At 46.1% G+C, this 18454-nt stretch overlaps 1 protein-coding gene across 1 annotated transcript in view; it reads left to right on the top strand.

Annotated features, from left to right (window-relative positions):
• The window catches only part of grk4 (G protein-coupled receptor kinase 4), a gene marked incomplete at both ends in the record, with an annotated part of 45537 nt that extends 31380 nt beyond the window's left edge, over positions 1–14157 (top strand). The window contains 10 exons of the mRNA XM_079998935.1: positions 97–160; positions 1202–1342; positions 4932–5122; positions 6516–6553; positions 6974–7063; positions 7390–7598; positions 9144–9281; positions 11566–11703; positions 11950–12105; positions 14101–14157. Of these exons, the coding sequence (XP_079855061.1) occupies positions 97–160; positions 1202–1342; positions 4932–5122; positions 6516–6553; positions 6974–7063; positions 7390–7598; positions 9144–9281; positions 11566–11703; positions 11950–12105; positions 14101–14157 (1222 nt within the window). The remainder of the gene's footprint in view (positions 1–96; positions 161–1201; positions 1343–4931; positions 5123–6515; positions 6554–6973; positions 7064–7389; positions 7599–9143; positions 9282–11565; positions 11704–11949; positions 12106–14100) is intronic.
• Between the last annotated feature and the right edge of the window lie 4297 nt (positions 14158–18454).

Raw genomic sequence — 18454 nt, 5'->3', positions numbered from 1 at the left:
TGTTTTGTTTTTTTCATCCCTTCCTCTTGCTCTTTCACAAACACTTTCCCTCCTCCTGTCGCCCTCCTCTCCTCCGTTCTCTCTCCCTCAATCCAGGCAACCAGTAACCAAAAATACCTTCAGACATTATAGAGTACTAGGAAAAGGTGGATTTGGCGAGGTGAGTGGAAGGGCGATGGCGCCGGCTTATAGCCCCCCCTTTTTTTGGGGGGGGGGGGGGGGGGGGTGGCACTGACAGAGAAAATACTGAATCCATAGCAGATCAATGACTTGTCTTCTGTTCGCCCATCACCCTGAAGTCGATCATGAAAATGTTGTGTGTGTAAAGTGTTAATGTTGGTTGCCATCCATTAGAACCGCTCATAGCAGCTTCTCACCGCGCTTCAACGACGTCCAATGTCTGAAAAGTCTGACGGTGTGAAGCCAGCCATTAAATCTCCTTTTCAAAAACGTTTATTTTGTATTTATAGTCCACTTTTTTGCGTATATGATCCAAAGTGTATATTTGAAGATTTTTTTTAACTTAATGGAAATATCACATTTATTCAAAACCTCTTTTTGCAGCGGCCGCGGTGCGTTGCCTAAAGTTGGCTGCAGCGGGTGGTCGGGAGGAAGCGGCGCGACTTCCTGTTTCTAGTCTCTTGCGTTCGCACAGAGCTCATTTGCGGACGTGCAAAAGACTTCTTTTAAAACCCAGAGAAAAACAAGTCAAATATAGGTTTTGCGTCCATTGTTTTCAGTCTAACCGTATATTTGAATATATTACGAGCTTGTTTTTTCGAAAAAGGAGCTGTTGATGATGACATGTTATTTTGTTTTTCGCGGCCCGAGCCTTTTCCCCATTGGGCTGCATTCATGCACAGTGAGAAGCTGACGCAGGGCGGTGTACGTTTCTCAACAGCCAAGTGTTTTAATGAGTCTGCGCCGTTAATAATAATAATAATAACGGCAACCAACATTTTGTCCAGGCCTGGGTTGAAAAATGGGCGAACCCATCCTTTAATGATTCCACTCATGCTGGCATGCTGTCACGGTGTTTAGACGGTGTTTCCAACAATACCGTCTTCCAAGTAGTGGAGGAATGCAGTTTGTTGTCTTTCATTTGGCGAAGCTCTAAAGTGTGTGTTTGTGTGCGTGCGTGCGTGCGTGCGTGCGTGCGTGTATGCCTGATCACGTTCCTCACATGCTTCTTGTTTTCCAGGTTTGTGCCTGCCAAGTACGTGCCACCGGTAAGATGTACGCCTGTAAAAAGCTGGAAAAGAAACGAGTGAAGAAGAGAAAAGGTGAAGCAATGGCACTAAACGAAAAACGCATTTTAGAAAAAGTTAACAGTAGTTTTGTAGTAAGTACTACCTTTTTCTTATTCAACCCTTTGAACAGAGTTCATTGTTTATGTGGGCTGGTGTGTTGTGTCAGCATGCCTGTTTCCATGTGTCTGTTTACGATTGGTGATAAGTGTATTTGGCCTTGTGCGGTTTGTTTCTTCTTCCAAATGTTCCCCCCGATGCAGAGACGTATGGGGACCGGCATACATTTCCCGCGGTCAAAATTTACAAAACATGCCTGTGGAATACCCTCTTCTGCCCGAATTGCGTCCGTCGCGATTTTCAAGCTGGTATCTGGTGTCCTCGCTGAGATCGTGAACCGCGGCTTTTTTATTTTTTTATTTTTTTATTATTATTATTTTTTCACAATTTGTGGAGAGTTCCCTTCTCTATCTAATGCTTTTGAACACCCCGACCTGAAGCACTCTAAGATACATCATGTCTGACCTCTGTCCTCAACGTATTCTTTATCAATATTCCAAGTTTTCCTTCTCATAGACAACCCCCGCCCCCCAAACCAAAAACCAAACAATTTCCACCATTTTTCAACGGTGATACCTCATCCCCACGGTTCCGTGTCTGTCTCCCAATTGCTCTCAAATATGTAGCCGTCTGGAACTTTAATCCCGCCTGTGTGTGAATGTTGTAACTCCGAAGCCCGCTTCAAAGCCGCTGCAGCCGCCCTGCGTGCGGTCATTGCGCCGGGCGCCTCCCAATCTGCAGCGACCCCCCCCCCCCCCTCCGGCGCCGCAATCCGCCTGAGGAGGCGTTCGGAGGGGAAGGGCCGGAGAGCGATCTGCGCCGCCCGTCCGTGCCCGCCGACGCCGTAAATAAGCCGTCCCCGTCCAAAGATTTGCGCTGTTCTATTACCGCGGGGGCGTCGTATTTGCGCAAAATCAAGACTATACATTAAAAAAATGTATCGATGAAAAAAACTGCGTTGATTACAAATATACAGACATTTAACACTTTCTAATTTAATTTTACTGCTCTTTTCTAGTTGTTTAGATCCTTCCCTCAGGACTTCTATGTAATGTTTACAGCAGTTCTTTCACCCCCTCCCCCGGTGGTTTGTGCACAGCGCCCCCTGTCTTTCAGGAGAACATCGCCACGGCAACGCGCAGCCCTCCGCTTGCGGCGGCTGCAAAGCAGTCTTAATGCTGCGCAGCTGGAAAACATGTGCGGCCCCCGCCACTTGTTTCCATTTGGTGCCGGCCGCACTTGCGCAAACCTCTCAGGTGTTTGGGGCAGGAAAGGGGATATCTAGCCGTGGCCCGGGTCCACGTTCGTCAGAAACGACGGTGCGAGATCCAATCACACCCTGTTTAACATTCTTGGGAAATGTGAAGGAGCCACTGTTTGGGTTAACAGCGTCGGGGATCGGCGTTGAAAAACCCGGGCGCAGTGATATTCTGTTCTCTTCCAAGCCGGGGAATGACGGAACGGGCCAGACCGCAGAACTGGGAGCTCTTTATCCTGAGGTAGTAGAATAGTTTTTGTTTTTTTCTCTTCCTGACAGTGTGAGCCGTGCTGCGTGTCCTTGTTTTCAGTGACTCACGACTAAAACATGCATATAGGCATACAGTATGTGTGCGCCAACACTTACACAGAAGAGGAGTGGGTTTGTTATACGGCCTCAGATTTGCAGCTCTTGTCATCTGGGATTGGCGTGTGTGTGTGTGTGTGTGTGTGTGTGTGTGTGCGTGCGTGCGTGCGTGTGTGTGTTTGTGTGCGTGTGTGTGTGTGTGTGTGTGTGTGTGTGGCTGCAGGCACAGGCAGTGGCTCTTCATGTTTCTCTACCTGCGAGAGCCGCTCTGTTGCCTAGCATTTGCTGACCAAACAGCAGCAGCAAGGAGAAGAGTCAAGTACTCTCATACCCCTCGTCTCTCTCCATCACTCTCACTTTTCCTCTCTCTCTCTCTCTCCCTCTCTCTCTCTCTCTCTCTCTCTCTCTCTCTCTCTCTCTCTCTCTCTCTCTGTCATGCTCTACCATTTGTCTTTCTCTGGATTTGTTTTTTTTATTATTATTATTATTATTTTTTTACTTTGGTCCCCCCTATTGGGCGCGTGCGGTCGGTCAATACACACGTTATGTTGATTATTATTACGTTCGATTGGAATGAACATTTGTTTTGTCCGTATCTGTTCCTCACGGAAGGCCAGAGGGGTAATGCGTAAAACTCAGCCTTGAGGGGTGTGTGTGTGTGTGTGTGTGTGTGTGTGTGTGTGTGTGTGTGTGTGTGTGTGTGTGTGTGTGTGTGTGTGTGTGTGTGTGTGTGTGTGTGTGTGAGAGACAGGGCAGGGTGACCCCGTTCCCGGGTCTCAAGCAGCTGGTGACTCGGGTAGGAGCCACCTAACCTTGCTCCATTTCACAGAGACCCAGCTGCTCTGTGCCTACTCTCAATATGGCCTGGTACTGACATGTCCTCCTATTATATAACTAGAAGTATACTAAAATATTCAAACGCCAGCTTGAGATGTGCATTTAAATGTTTTTTAAATGGCCCATATTCGTCGACTCAAGTTTTTGCTCACACGTGCCACATTAACCCTGAATATTTACATTTACTCTTTTTTTTTAATATTGTCTCTATTTTTGACGTTTGGACAATTTGAATATTATGGGGAGAAACCCGCCTTAAAACGAACCTCCTGGACCTGATGACAAAATATTTTTGTCAAAGGTACTCAATTTTAACATTTGTTCAATTAAATTAATGAATACATTAATAATTCCACGTTCAATCTCCTATACTAAATAGATTCAATTATTCCTGCAAAATAAAGTACATCAAGATAAGGTTTTATTTGTGCTTGGTGAAAACACGGTCCACATTCCAAATTATTTTCGTGCTCTTTGATTTCATAATGATATCTTTATAGATAGATATACAGTACGTCATTATTTACAATATCAATATGTTGTCACAATGCCCTGGCTTTTCACGAGGAATATTTCTAATGGATAGTAAACTTTATCCTGACCCATGTTTAACTGTTTTTTTTTGGGGGGGGGGTGGCTTTCAGAAGGATGTTTGCGCGCGCGTGTGTGTGTGTGTGTTTGTCTTTGTCCTTTTCTTGGCCCGTAAGAATTTTCCCATCCCGTCCTTTGTGAACATATCGCGAAGAGCAGATGGGAGTCCTCCTGATGGCAGCAACATCCTGCTAATACACACAGACACACAGACACACACACACACACACACACACACACACACACACACACATGCACACAGACACACACAGATGTTACACACCCCTATGTGCCATTGACCCGCAGCAAACTGGAAGGGAGAGTTGGTGGTGAGGAATGGGTAAGAAGGGGGAAAGACAGCGATGTATGTTTGAGAAGTTAAAAAACAAGCTGCCCGGTGCCGCCCCGCACACCCCCCCCCCCCCCCCCCCCCGCTTGCATCTCTCGACAAAAATGTGCGTGCTCCTGGCCGAGCTGTCTCTCGCCGGGCGCGGTGTGCTTCTGTTGTCCGTTTTGTTTGTCACTGTTTACAATTCTGCATATTCCAGTTTTTACCCCCCCGAGTGTCCCCCCTCCCCCTACTTCCCTCAAAATGTGCTTCCTTCCTCTCTCCCCCCCTCCCCCCTCACCAGGTTAGTCTAGCTTATGCCTATGAGACCAAGGACGCGCTGTGCCTAGTGTTGACCATTATGAACGGTGGCGACCTCAAGTTTCATATCTATAACATGGGCAACTCGGGCTTCGACGAACAGAGGGCCATCTTCTACGCCGCCGAGATCTGCTGCGGCCTCGAGGACCTGCACCGCGAGAGGATCGTCTACAGGTCGGGCCGCACGGGGGGGTTGCATGGGGGGGGGCCGCACGGGGGGGCCGGGGCGGGGGGGATCGTGCATTGCCTCTTTTCTTTTGCCTCCGGTATGGAAAACGGTTGAGCCCCCGCCCCCCCTTTTTTTTTTTCGCGGTAAGAATTCTCGCGGCGCCGAAGTCATTTTACTGTACGCGCGGCGTGGAGGGATGATGGGAGCCAGAGTGGGGAATAAGTAACGCGCACGCACGCACACACACACACACACACACACACACACATATTTAAAGTCAACTAAACCAAACCACGAAAAAAAACATTCACACCAGGACAAGTGTGGCACCGGCCGCGCAATTAAGTGATCTGGTATTTATGTCTGTTATTTGGGTCTTTGTAGTCCAATGTCGGGAATTGGAATTAACAGATTATTTAAAAAAACAAAACAAAAAAATATATAAAATAAATAAAAGGCTTACCCCGGCCGACTCAACAATTTAATTGTCGTTTTGATTTTTGTGTCTTTTACGCACGGTTTCTTATTCATATTCTTTTTGTGGAGTGACACGGCCACGAAAGTAAATATGGCCCATATTTAGGCCTAAATCTGAGAATGTTAAAACAAACCCCCAAAACGATGTCTAAAAATGTATTGTTTCGGCTCTCGTGTTGTGGAACGGGATGTATACCTCAATGGTGCACCTTGTCTTCCAGCTATGATGACATGTTATAAGACTTGTGTTTGTTTCTGGTCTGATTTGTCTGCCAACCCGAAATAAAAAAATAGGGCCCAAAATCTTTTTCTCGGTGCATTGACCGCATTTCTCACAAGATCTTTATTTATAAAAACTTAAATAAAAAATCGGATCCCCTAGAATGTTGTTTAAAGGTTTGTGGGCACAACTGATAATTGCAGTTCTCGTAAAACAGCAGATATCCTTTTTATTGTCCTTACGGAAGAATCGGCGCTCGCTCTGAGGGTAGGGAAGACATAGGGTCAGATTGTGTGAGTTTAACTTCGCCGCCGGGGTTAGTGGGCCCTGGAAAATGACGAGGATTTAGTTTGGAATTGGCCCATGGCAGTGTCATGGCATGTTGCACAAAGAATGTGGCTAGATTGTGGTTTTGAGTTGCTTTTTAGCCTTTTTTTTTTTTTTTTTTTAGAAAAGGGACGGGTGTGGAAGAGCATTCTATACCAGATCTCAGTCCGTGAAAGAGTTATCCGAGCACGGAACAATCTGCAAGTCAGCAAATAAAATTTTAAATAATGAAATAAAGTTGGGCATTCATTCCTTATATCCGTCAAGAAAGCGTTCATAAACTGTGACTCTTTGCCACATTCAAACTTCAAATGAATAATGCAGTGTTCGTTATGATTTTTCTTTTTTTTTTTTTTTTTTTTTTTTCTCTCCAGGGATTTGAAACCAGAGAACATCCTTCTCGATGACCGCGGTGAGTCCCAATTCACTTATCTTTGCTATTCAAGCCAGGCACAAGACCGACATACTGGCAGACATTTGAGTCGGCGAACACTGATTGTATTGTCCCGCGCTTCCTTTAACATTTGATTTGGCCTTGAGAACACATTTTGACTTTCCCCCGTGGAGCAGCGGAGAGATTCCGCTGCGTGCATAATACCCCCCTCGACAATTTGTTTGAATTCCTTTTTTGTATTACGGTCGTTCTAAGTGGCACCGCAATTATTTGAGGGCGGGGGGGGTGCAGTATCAACCGCTGCTACTCCTACTGGTTAAAGTTCGCCGGTTGCGGAACCGCGGCTTCCTGTGGTGTTTGAAGAGCCTCGATTGTTCATGCGAGGAGGTGAATGTTCGCTTTGCGAGTTGACGTATTCATTCGCTGGGTCACGTTCAGGCCACATTCGGATCTCGGACCTGGGCCTGGCCGTCCAGATCCCGGACGCGGAGACGATACGAGGGAGAGTGGGGACCGTCGGATACATGGGTGAGTGAGAGCACCGAGTAGAAATAATAACCTTTTTCACTGATACCCTACCACTTCCCTCCCTCTCTCCCTCCCTCGCTCTCTCATATTTCGTCCTCATTCACACCTGAACACATCTCCCACATCCTCCTCCCGGCATATTTCTCACCTCTTCCCCCTCTTCGCCGACTTAATCCCCCACCTCCATCTGTCTTTCCGGCCGGAAAAAAGTGTGACTCGTCTCGCCGCGTCCCTTCCTGTCTGTTGTCTCAGCAAACTTTCCTTTTGTTTCCCCTCTCCCTCCCCTCCCCTCCCCTCCCGCGACTCCGCTGCATCCGTCCCCGCAGCCCCCGAGGTGATCCAGAACGAGAGCTACACCTTCAGCCCGGACTGGTGGGGGCTGGGCTGCCTGGTCTTTGAGATGATCCAGGGCCAGTCGCCCTTTCGCAAGCGCAAGGAGCGCGTCAAGCGCGAGGAGGTGGACAGACGGGTGCGCGAGGACCAGGAGGAGTACTCCGAGAAGTTCGCCGAAGAGGCCAAGGACATCTGCAGACAGGTGAAGGCGGGCGCGCGTCTCTCGACTCTACTGTTTTTTTCCTTCCCCCGAACGGTTCGTCGCTGCTCCTCCGCCACCGTGACTGCTGTGGTGAGGGGGTTTTGTTGTTTCCTCGGGAAGGAGATCAAATGCGTTTGTTGACTTGGCCTGTGAAAGCCCCGTCTCTCTCTCTCGCTCTCTCTCTCGTGCCTCCTCTTCTCCTCTCAACAATCCCTCCATTCTCTCTCTCTCTCTCTCTCTCTCTCTCTCTGTCTCTCCCCTCTTTCTTTTTCGCCCTCCATCCCTCGGCGGGAATGCGGCGAGCACAGAGAGCGGCACAGAGCAGAGCCACCGCGCCGCTCTGGTTGTGAGCCGGGCGGGGCGGGGGGTGGTGGGTGGGGGTTGGGGTGGAGTCGTTTATTTGTGTGACGTGGTGGAACATTCTGACCCCCGGTTCAGCAGAGTCAAGATTCCCCAAGGGGATGGTGGGAGGGAGGGAGGGAGGGAGGGAGGGAGGGAGGAAAGAAAGAAAGAGGGGGGTAAAAGGTGGAAAATGAAGTGAAAAGGGAAGGGGAAAGAGCGTCTTTATCAGAAAGATGGATATCACTCCAGACCAAAATAGCCGAGAGATTTGGAGTTGTCAAGAGGGGAAAGTGAGAGATAAAGACATTGCTTTGGGTGCATTCTTAACGTCGGGGGATTCGGTGGACAGGGAGGGAGGGATAAACAACCGGCAGACATGAGGAAGCAACCAGAGGAGATCAATAAGTTGCTTGTGTAAGCAATCAACCAGCATTTGGGCGACAATAGATCCAGATTGCGTGCCCACTGATCACCACACCACCAGCAACACTCATCCACTTCACGGGCCCTGCCGTAGGTGGTGGTGCTGCCGGTGGCGGTGGTGGTGGTGGTGGAGGTTTCTAGGGGGTCCCACAGTGCGGCTCTGTTTTTCTTACCGTGACGGTTTTATGATCTAACATATGTGTGTGTGTGTGTGTGTGTGTGTGTGTGTGTGTGTGTGTGTGTGTGTGTGTGTGTGTGTGCGTGTCTCTCCGGGTTTGTGCGCTTACAATGATTTGTATCCCTCTTCGGAGATAATTTTTGGTCGGGTGGACGCAAAAAGGACGAACCGTGCATTTCATTGTGTGTGTGTTTGTTGGCGTGTGTTGCATCCTCTGAACCGGAGGGATTAGAAAACTTATAAAACTGTCAGGCGTTAACCAATATCACATTATCCTCTGTCCTCCCCTTGGCCCCCCTCGCTTACGCTGCAACCGTGTGTGTGTGTGTGCGCGTGTGTGTGTGTGTGCGTGCACGCGCGCGCGTGCGCGTTTCGACTTCTTTCCTAAAAAGGAAACTGCCCACATTTATTGGTAATGGGATTGTGTCTGTGAACTTGTGATAACAATAGAAATAGAAATTCATTAAGGGGAATCAACATTTCCAAATAACTTTTTAGGCCAAGTGCTAAATGATTCAGATCCCCTTAATTCCTGAGTTGCGTGTCTCACTTTGTTGTGCTTGGGTCGCTCCCACTTACTCTTTTGCTTTTTTTTTTGGCAGCTTCTGGCCAAGGACCCCAAGGAGCGGCTGGGGTGTCAGGGCCGCGGGGCGGTGGAGGTGAAACAGCACCCCATCTTCAGAAACATCAACTTCAAGCGTCTGGAGGCCAACATGCTGGACCCGCCCTTCAGCCCCGATGTAAGAACCGTGTGCACACGCGCGATCAGTCACGCAAAGCAGAGACGGGCTCGAGCCTTGAACATCACCAAGCTCCTCATCAGAACACTGGAAACATAATTATACTGCTAGTGTATTAATTAGGGGTCCAACCCAAAGGGCGGGAACCCTATTGTTTTCATTTGGATTTTTTCTTATTATTATTCTCCTGGCCATTATCACATGTATCACATGTCAAAGTGTCTTGCACTCAGAAACCGTCACACCCACGGACACGAATGAATACGATTTGCATTCGGGGGAGTCCAGACACACCGCGGTCCAAGTTCGAACCGTATCGGACTATATTTGTGGGAGAAGTTAGTAGTAAACATTTTTCTTCCGAGTCGATGTAATGGAAGTAGACGAGCGAAGGCACCGGGGAGGGGTGGAGTGGGGCTCTCTTCCAATTTGACAAAGCAAGTCTGAATTAAGGAAGTGGGTCACATGGAAGGAAGTCGGGAGCAAGCGATGCGTTTCATGGGAACTCGGAAAACTGTAATTTGTGTCGGTAGTTCTAAGGTCTGTTATCTTGGCGCTTTTCTACCGCATGATGGCATCTCAACTCCGGCAGGAGAACGAATTGCTGCAACTAAACTGGACCCCGTGCATTGTTGCCTGCAGCTATATTTAGCTGTTTTGATATTGTTCCGATTATTATTATAGTTTTTCTCCTTAGCACTTTTTCGGGGTAAAAATGTCTGGAACAGGACAACCACTGGAGTTACGGACACGGTTGCGGTGTCGCTGGAACCGGGACGTTGCAGACATCTCGTGGATCAGGTTTCATCCAAATAGATCCACATACGGAGAAGGAATTGTCCGGAAAACATGTCCAGAGGTAGCCGAAAGTTTGTGCATCGCCGACACGCCAAGGTTTAAAAACTTGCGGTCGGGCTGGGGACGAGTTTGTGGAGTAAGACGCTTTGTGACATCATCATCCAATTTGATATATCTGTGCAAGTTGCACTATTCAAACCGTGCGAGCCACCTATTGTGGACTCCATAACTCCGTAGTGGTTACAAACTGCGCGTGTGTATATGTGTGTATTGTCTGCCCTGCTTGACGTCGGCATGGCGTTTAGTTTGATATTTTATTCTTTTGCCCTTTTTTTTTTAAATATAAATGCGTTCACTTCCATCTAACCCGGTGTCGTGTACCTCCTGCAGCATTTCAAGCCAGGCGTAACAGACAAACTGTAGGAGTCTAAAACAGTGAAAAACATTCTGTGTTTGTGTCCTCACACATGGAGTTTTATTTTAGTCCCAAAAGTTGAAAAAGTTGATTAAATGTCTCTGAGTGAAGTGCCGTGTTTAATCCGTCTGAATTGAACCGTGCTGTTGGGAACGTCCGCACGGAGTGATTTCCTTCCACAGAGACACCGTGAGGCAGGTCTCTGTGCACTACTGGTAGTCGACAGCCACCTTCTCATTTTTAGGGTAAAGTCATAACCCGCAACAAGTGTATCAGCTTGTATTAATAATTCTGCGTGTGATCAGGACTCATATCATTACGTGAGTCGATGCAACGTTGCATGGGAACTCGAAAATTTGTATTTGGTGTCGATACTGGTCCCCGTGTATTGCTGTCTGCAGCTATATTTATACTTGCTGTTGGTATGGGGAAAGCATTGTTGCAACTTGGATGTTTCATGTTTTCAGAGTTACATTAATATAGATTGCAGATAGTAATTATTGTCTGTAAAACTCTCTCCTCAACTACAAATTCTTTAAGATGCCATCCAGGTGCCACCTGTCGCCAGTAAAACAGTGAAATACTGTGCATGTGCGGGGAGGATCCCAAAAGGTGGATTTATGAAACTAAATGTGAGACAGGGTGTTGCTGGATAATTTCTGCATCAACATTTCCTGGTGCATTGAAGGTTATAAAAATCCTTAGGGTTCCCCACCCTGTTATGTGCTTTCTACATACAATACACACCCAGTCTCAAAGAACAGGCCTTTCTTTGCCTTTATTATTATCATTTAAAAACAAAATATTTTTTATCTGATAGCTTCACCGAGTGGTGGAAAATAAAACGGCACTTTCCAGTTATTCGAGTGGGAAAGGTTCATCAGAATTGCAACAACTTCTGTTTATGAGGTTATTTTGTCCACGCTTGGCTTTAGGAACATTTCCGTTCCAAAAATTGTCCAAAAAAGTATTTTTCTTCATTATGTTTTTCCCTCCTCTCCTCTCCTATAAATCCTCTCTCTCTCTCTCTCTCTCTCTCTCTCGCTCTCTCCCTCTCTCTCTCTCTATCAGCCTCGGGCGGTGTACTGCAAAGACGTCTTGGACATCGAGCAGTTCTCCACCGTCAAAGGCGTGAACCTCGACCCCACCGACGACGACTTCTACCACAAGTTTGTGACGGGGAGCGTCTCCATCCCCTGGCAGAACGAGGTACTGCGGGCCGTGGCGCGATGATGTCATCTGTTGTGCAGCACCAGAAAACGCACATTGTGCCCCGACGTCGCCGAACGTAGCGGCGGGCGCTTAGATGATGCAGGCTTTGCGAAACGCGAGGTTAACGCCGGGAAAAAAAGACCCCTCCCCGCCCTTGACCGTCGACCAGCGGGCGTTTTGGGAACGGGCGCTTTGGCGTTGACGATGTGGCTTTTGTGACGTGGCCCCGCTCTGTGTGCCCAGATGATTGAGATGGAGTGTTTCAAGGAGATCAACGTCTACGAAACGGACGGGACGCTGTGCTCCGACCTGGACGTGAACCGGCCCAACCCCCCACCAAAGAGAGGCTTCTTCTACCGCGTCTTCAGGAGAGAGGCAAGTGCTAGGGCTCCGCCCGCTGTCCGCTCCCTCCCTTCCTTCCTTCCTAACTTCCCTTCGTTCCCCCACTCCTCCTTCCTCCACCCCTCCCTTCCTTCCTTCCTTCATCCCTTCCCCCTTCCTTCCTTCCTTCCTTCCTCTCCTCCTTCCTTCCTCCCTCTCTTCCTTCCTTCCTTCCTTCCTTCCTAACTTCCCCCCCTTCCCCCACTCCTCCTTCCTCCCTCCCTCCCTTCCTTCCTTCCTCCCTCCACCGCTCCCTTCCTTCCTTCCCCCACTCCTTCCTTCCTTCATCCCTTCCCCCTTCCTTCCTTCCTTCCTTCCTCTCTTCCTCCCTTCCTCCCTCTCCTCCTTCCTTCCCCCACTCCTTCCTTCCTTCCTTCCTTCCTACCTTCCCTTCCTTCTTTCCTTGCTCCCTCCCTCCCTCCCTCCCTCTCTTCCTGCCTTTCTTCCTCTCCTCCTCCCTCCCTCCCTCCATTCTGTCCTTCCTTCCTCCCTTCCCGCCTTCCTTCCTCCCTCCCTTCCTTCCTTCCTTCCTTCCTTCCTTTCTTCCTTCCTTCCTTCTTTCCAGCCTCCCTTCCCCCTTCACCTCCCTTCCTTCCTTCCTCCATCCCTCCCTTCCTTCTTTCCTTCCTCCCCCCTCCCTTCCTTCCTTCCTCCCTTCCTTTTGTCTTTGAGTCCTGGTCCAAAGTCCAAACCCGACCACTTAAATCTCAGTGTTTTGGATGAACCATCCTGTGATACGGGCAGAAAAGCAAACCAGCGGAGTGTACGTTTTTCTTTTCCCTTCGTCAGGGAACTAAGGAATCAGTTGATGAACCTTGGTTACCTCAATAAATAAGGAACGTAACTTAATAAGGAACGTAACTAAATAAGGAACTTAAATAAATAAGGAACCTAACTAAATAAGGAAATGTATAATAAATCAGTTCTCCCTCTGGCCCATTTTAAGTTTGTTGGCGTGTGTTCACTTAGGGTTTATTCAGAGCTTTAACTGATCTGATTACTTTTGAATGGTGGATGTTTCTGATGGAGTATGATGATTTCATGCTTTTGTGGTCAACTAAATCAACCCATGGACATGAAGGAAAGACACCGGCGCTCTGCTGCTGTCACTGCCGTTTAAAAACATGCTATTATAATAAAGTGAAAATCACAATGCTAAATGTGAGTAACCAGTCCCGGTTATCTTTTTCAAAAGCAGCGTGTTGTGGCCGGTCTTTTGCCGGGCTTTTGGTTTCAGCCCAGGTGCTTCTTCCTCTTTGGTTCATTGGCCCAAAGTGCAATCGCTCGCTCCTTACATTTTCTCTCCGTCAGTCATTCCAGCGTCGGTGTATATCACCGTTTATCAATATCCGCCTTTGCGTCCCCCCTGTGAACTCGCTCGACATCGTCCGCGGAGGCCCAAATCCAAGAATACCGAGCCGGGCGTCCCGAATGTGCTCCCGCTCCGCCCAAAAATATCAAGGGCTGATCGGGTGCCGACATTGATAACTGGATTGACCCAGATGTCTCGCGTGAGTTGATTTCGGCGGTGACGCCGCGACCAAGGGATCCCGATGGAGTTCGGTCTTCAGTCAAACTCCGGAGACTCGAGCTTGAGGCTTGAGTTCCCTCAGCGTTGGTAAAACAGCAGTTAAACGGTGGTAACAGTTCATTCTAAGCTTTGACGAGCCCGTTTGTAAAGGCGTGTGGGTCATCTTTATTTATAGGCTACAGTCACTATTTAACTTCCAGGTGCAAGCTGTCTCAACTTCATGTTTATTGAATCTTAAGTACGCTCATTCTGCACTCAATGAACATTATTTTTATTATTTTATTTATTTTAATTTTTATTATTATTATTTTTATTTTTATTTTATTATCTACGTTATTTATGGTTTTTTTTTCCTTCCAATATTAACCCACGACATTGTTGTGATCGTAACTGCGCCGTATCGCGGTGTTGTCATTTTCGATTTGAATTGTGAGAATTGCAGGCGTAATAACCCCCACCCTCCTCTTGGTTCCCCCCCTCAGGTCTGTTTTAAGAACAGTTACAGTGACGATGAGAACGAGGAGCCGTCGCGACTATAAACCACTCCCTCCGCCCCCCCCTCAATTCCCAAGCCCCGCCCCGCCGCCACCGACCTCCACCACCGACTTCACCCGAGCGCAAATCTTAGGAACTCAGTGAATGTTGACCTGTATTTATGAGCTGTATTAAAAGTGTATTATAACTAAAAAAAAACGAAAAAAGTATGAGTTTAAAGATTTTGTACATTTGTACTTGAATTTATGTCTAGATGTATATTTTCACTAAAGGGTTGTATTGTACAAAAAGCCATAAAAGTACCACTTGAATGCATACATAACATTTTTATTTTTGTTTTCTTTTTTTCTGTTGGAACGAGTATGGAAAATGTGTATTGAGGAGTTTTTTAAGAAGCACAGTACCAGTAGTCTTTTATTTTTTATTTTTTTTCTCAATGTAGCATTCGGCCTTTTTTAATTTTTTAATTTTTTATTTTTATATGTGCTGTACGTTTGTTGTTATTCATTTGGCAAATCTGACGTGTTGTTAGCGCATCAAGTTCCCCCTGTCCCAAAACGCCCCCTCAGCCATTACAACCCAAGGCCGTTAAGTCGATCGAAACAACATAAATGGATGATCCGGATGATCTAGAGGGAGAAATTCTGTATCTAACCTAAGGTTGCCGTATTGATGCCGTCATCCATTACTTTTTCCAGATTTGCACCTCAACCTCCTCCTCCGTAGATGAAGAGTGCAGCTGATTGACTCGGAGCCGTGTCCATACCCTCGACTCTGTTTTCGGGGGTTGGGACGGACTGGTATGTACTTGTATGGACAGCTGCCGCCATTAGCAAATGGCTTTAACCCCTACTGTAAGATCGCGGTTTCCGACACGAAATAACGCCAGTTTTCTGTGTGACCGTCTTTTAGTCGACTCAAAAGATATCCCCGATAAACAAGACAACGCTTCAAATAAAGTCCCAGTGAACCCATTTAACGATGCACAAGTCGTGGGGAGTTTTCATTCCCGGGCCTCCACTAGTCATTGTTAAGCTCTTAGTCACCAGGGAACCGGTCCCTATTTGAAGCCAGATTCAGCCGCCCACCTACGGGAATACTGTTGTTTAGATGTCTGTTACAATTATGACTCAGGAGGAAATAGTTCTTTTTTTTTTTTTTTTTTTTTGTCATATTCATTCCCAAGCTCCTCTGGTCAGGTTTTTTTTTTTTTTTTTTTTTTGTGTATGCGCGCTTACTGGCCTTTTGCTGGCTTTTGTTCCCTCGTCTTCAAGACATTTTAATGCTTTCGCATGTTTATTCCGGAAGGCCTTCCCGCCGAAATAACTAGTTGCTTGTGATAGATTGTAGACACGGAGTTAGATTGTGACGGAACGCCTCAGACTGACTTCGCCGAGACAACGAGTTCTGTTTTCCCTTTTTTTTTTTTTTTTTCTTGGTGCTTTTTGCTTGTCACTCACAGATTGCAAGATTGCCCGTCAACCAGACACTCTGCCAGTAGACCCCAAATCGATCACGTGGCATTAGCTCAGTTCGTAGAAAAGGAAATTAAGTGCATAAAAGAGAATTCTTAACCATGACCCATTTCATTGAAGTCCCTTATGTTTTTCTTCCATAGCAAAGACTTTGAGACAACTGTTTGTATGTTGACGGACGGGGCGGGGTCGGGGAATACCATATCAACTCATGCCTTTTATAGATAATTGATACATATGTACAGGAAAAGTAAAAATGGGCAGAATCCCCCTTTTTTTTTTTTTTTTTTTTCTTGGGTGCACTTTTACCAATGGAACATTCTTCTTCCAGGTCAGCTACTCAGTCACGATGATGCTCTGTGTGTTTCCTCATCATGGATTATATCAGGATATATTTTGATTCGCGTGTGTGTCTTCATTTGGAGTTCAGAGACATTTGAAGCCAGACCTACATTGCCACCCCCCCCCACACACACACACACACACCTCCGTTTTAATGCTGTGAATATCTGATCTTGAGTTATTGGCTTTGTGTGAATTTATTATACTGTAACTATATACAACTTTTGTTATATTTGTCAAACTATTAACGATATGACGTGCCCAAATACTAAAACTGAATTGGACAACCCGTTGTGATTATCAGCTGGGGTTCAATTCCCTGAAAAAAAAAAGTTGATTCTACAGATGTTTTAAATTTTTTTTTTTTTTTTTAATGTTATCTTGAAGACTACAGGCTAATTATTGCATTTGATCATGCAGCAGCTTGGCGTTGCAAAGGCACTTGACATTGCCTCCTCGGAGACAACAGTACGTTTCATCTGTAGAAAATGAAAAATACCATGTGTTACTATACCTACTGTTGAAATTGTACAGCTATAGATTTTTCAATCCTTTAATCCACTTCAAGAGATGGCTTGGCTTGTTCGAAGAGGCTTGGTTCTAAACAGCACATTCCATTATCAGATCAGGAATAACAGACATGCATCTAGGTCTTGTCGTTGGTTTGTCGTCACTTGAGTTCGGAGTGTCTTGCTGATTCTTTTTTTTTTTTTTTTTTTGGGGGGGGGGCGGGTTGTTGTTGTTGTTCTCAGGCACATTTTGGAGCCAATTTCTCTTGCAAATGTAGACTTTAGCCTTTTAGGTCTTAGCCTCAAAAACCTTGTAAATGATGTATTTCTAACATGTAACTTAAGCTTTCACGCCCACACGCACGGGGAAAGGTTTTCCATCCATACAGGGGTTAAAATGTTCAGTTTCATTGCACTATGGTGTGTTCTGACAATGACTATAGGAAGTGTCTTAACTTGTTGCCAATGATACCAAAAGCATCATTAATTCCATAATTTTTGGTTGTCTGATGAACTTACGGAAGAAAGACTGATCCCCTTTATTGACCATTTTTTTCCCCTTAAGTTCTGACTTTATCCTTTATTCGACTCCTGTATTCTTCCATCTTTTCTGAGAGATCTACACATGAAAGGAACTTTGAACAGCTCAACAGTTTTGAATGTCCGCACTAAGTGCATTGTAATGCCTGTTTAACAAAAAAAATAATACATATGTTTTATTACTCAAGCATGTATCAGTTTGTAATACTAAAGGCTCCTTGTATATGTAAATGATGACCTTTTAGTGCCAACATATCACACTGGTATCTAAGGACAAGTTTATATTAAGCAAGGTGACCGGCTGAGTTGACCCTGTTTGAATACATTTCAAGTATTCCTCCTATCCCGGCAGAAAGAAAAAAAACAAAAAAACAAAAAAAACTTTTCGGAGGGAGGTGTCTGTAATTACTTCATTTTATTTTGTAGGGTCCGCTTTTATGATGACCACCAAAATGTGCTTTGAGGCATTTTTCCCCAGTGCTCGGCCCCGTCTGGACGCGTCAGATCTGATGGCCTACATTTCCAGGGGAGAGGAGGAAGGACTAATGCAGCGATGCTATTCATACAAGGTCTCTGACTTGTTTTCCTCTTTTTGTATTTGTACAGTCATGTCGTTCAACCACTGCAGTCATTGTAATTCTTGTACAAGTTGTATCACTGGTTGTTGTACCATATCTGACATTTGTAATTATGAAATAATACACTGCCGTTTGTATAAAACAAAAAGAAAATACTGGTGTGCCTGGCTTATTTTTGTCCCTTGTTAAAATCATTTGTGGGGTTTTTTTGTGAACTGGGAATTGCAGGAGAAAAATCCAAACACCTTATCTTGTTCAAACAACACATAACTCTTGATGGCAGGGCACATACCGAGTTATTGTATAGGGTGGATACAGTCAGAATCTGCTCATTGAACCAGGTACATTTTTCCAGATACAATGAATTTGTCTTGGTAAGGGTTGCTTCATTGATGTACAGGCAATAAGCATAAAATGGCTTATTGAAAGAAAATAAAATACACAAAATATACAGAATGTGGAATAAGAATGTGTTCTATACATAGGTTCATTTAAAAAAAAAGCTATGGCAGGGGCTGAGTGGCAGTGTGGTTTCTAATATTGCCTGTCGGTATGAATTCAAATAGTGTATATATGGAATATTCTACACAGGATGAATAGCCAATAGCCCAAACTTCACGTTTCACTGTTTCAAATGGTTGTTTCACCACCCCAAATGTATTTAGCAGACTAGTTCAATTGCTTGTAATTTACGGAAAGCAGATTATATGCACATTTTTTACCGCACCCACCTCAGTATTATTACACAGGTGGAACACACACACCGTGAACCAATCCCATCCAGTCCCTCCTTGGCCCCGCCCCCTCCGCCCGCTATTGGTTTCTTATTGGCCCACGCTAATGTCAGTCCGAGAGACGGCGCCCGTTCATTGGCCGCCTCCGTCTCCCGGCCTCCAC

Source organism: Zeus faber (genome assembly GCF_960531495.2).
Source record: "Zeus faber genome assembly, chromosome: 4".
Lineage (NCBI taxonomy): Eukaryota > Metazoa > Chordata > Actinopteri > Zeiformes > Zeidae > Zeus > Zeus faber.
The sequence above is the reverse complement of the archived record's forward strand: the minus strand, read 5'-3'. Positions and strand labels throughout refer to the sequence as shown.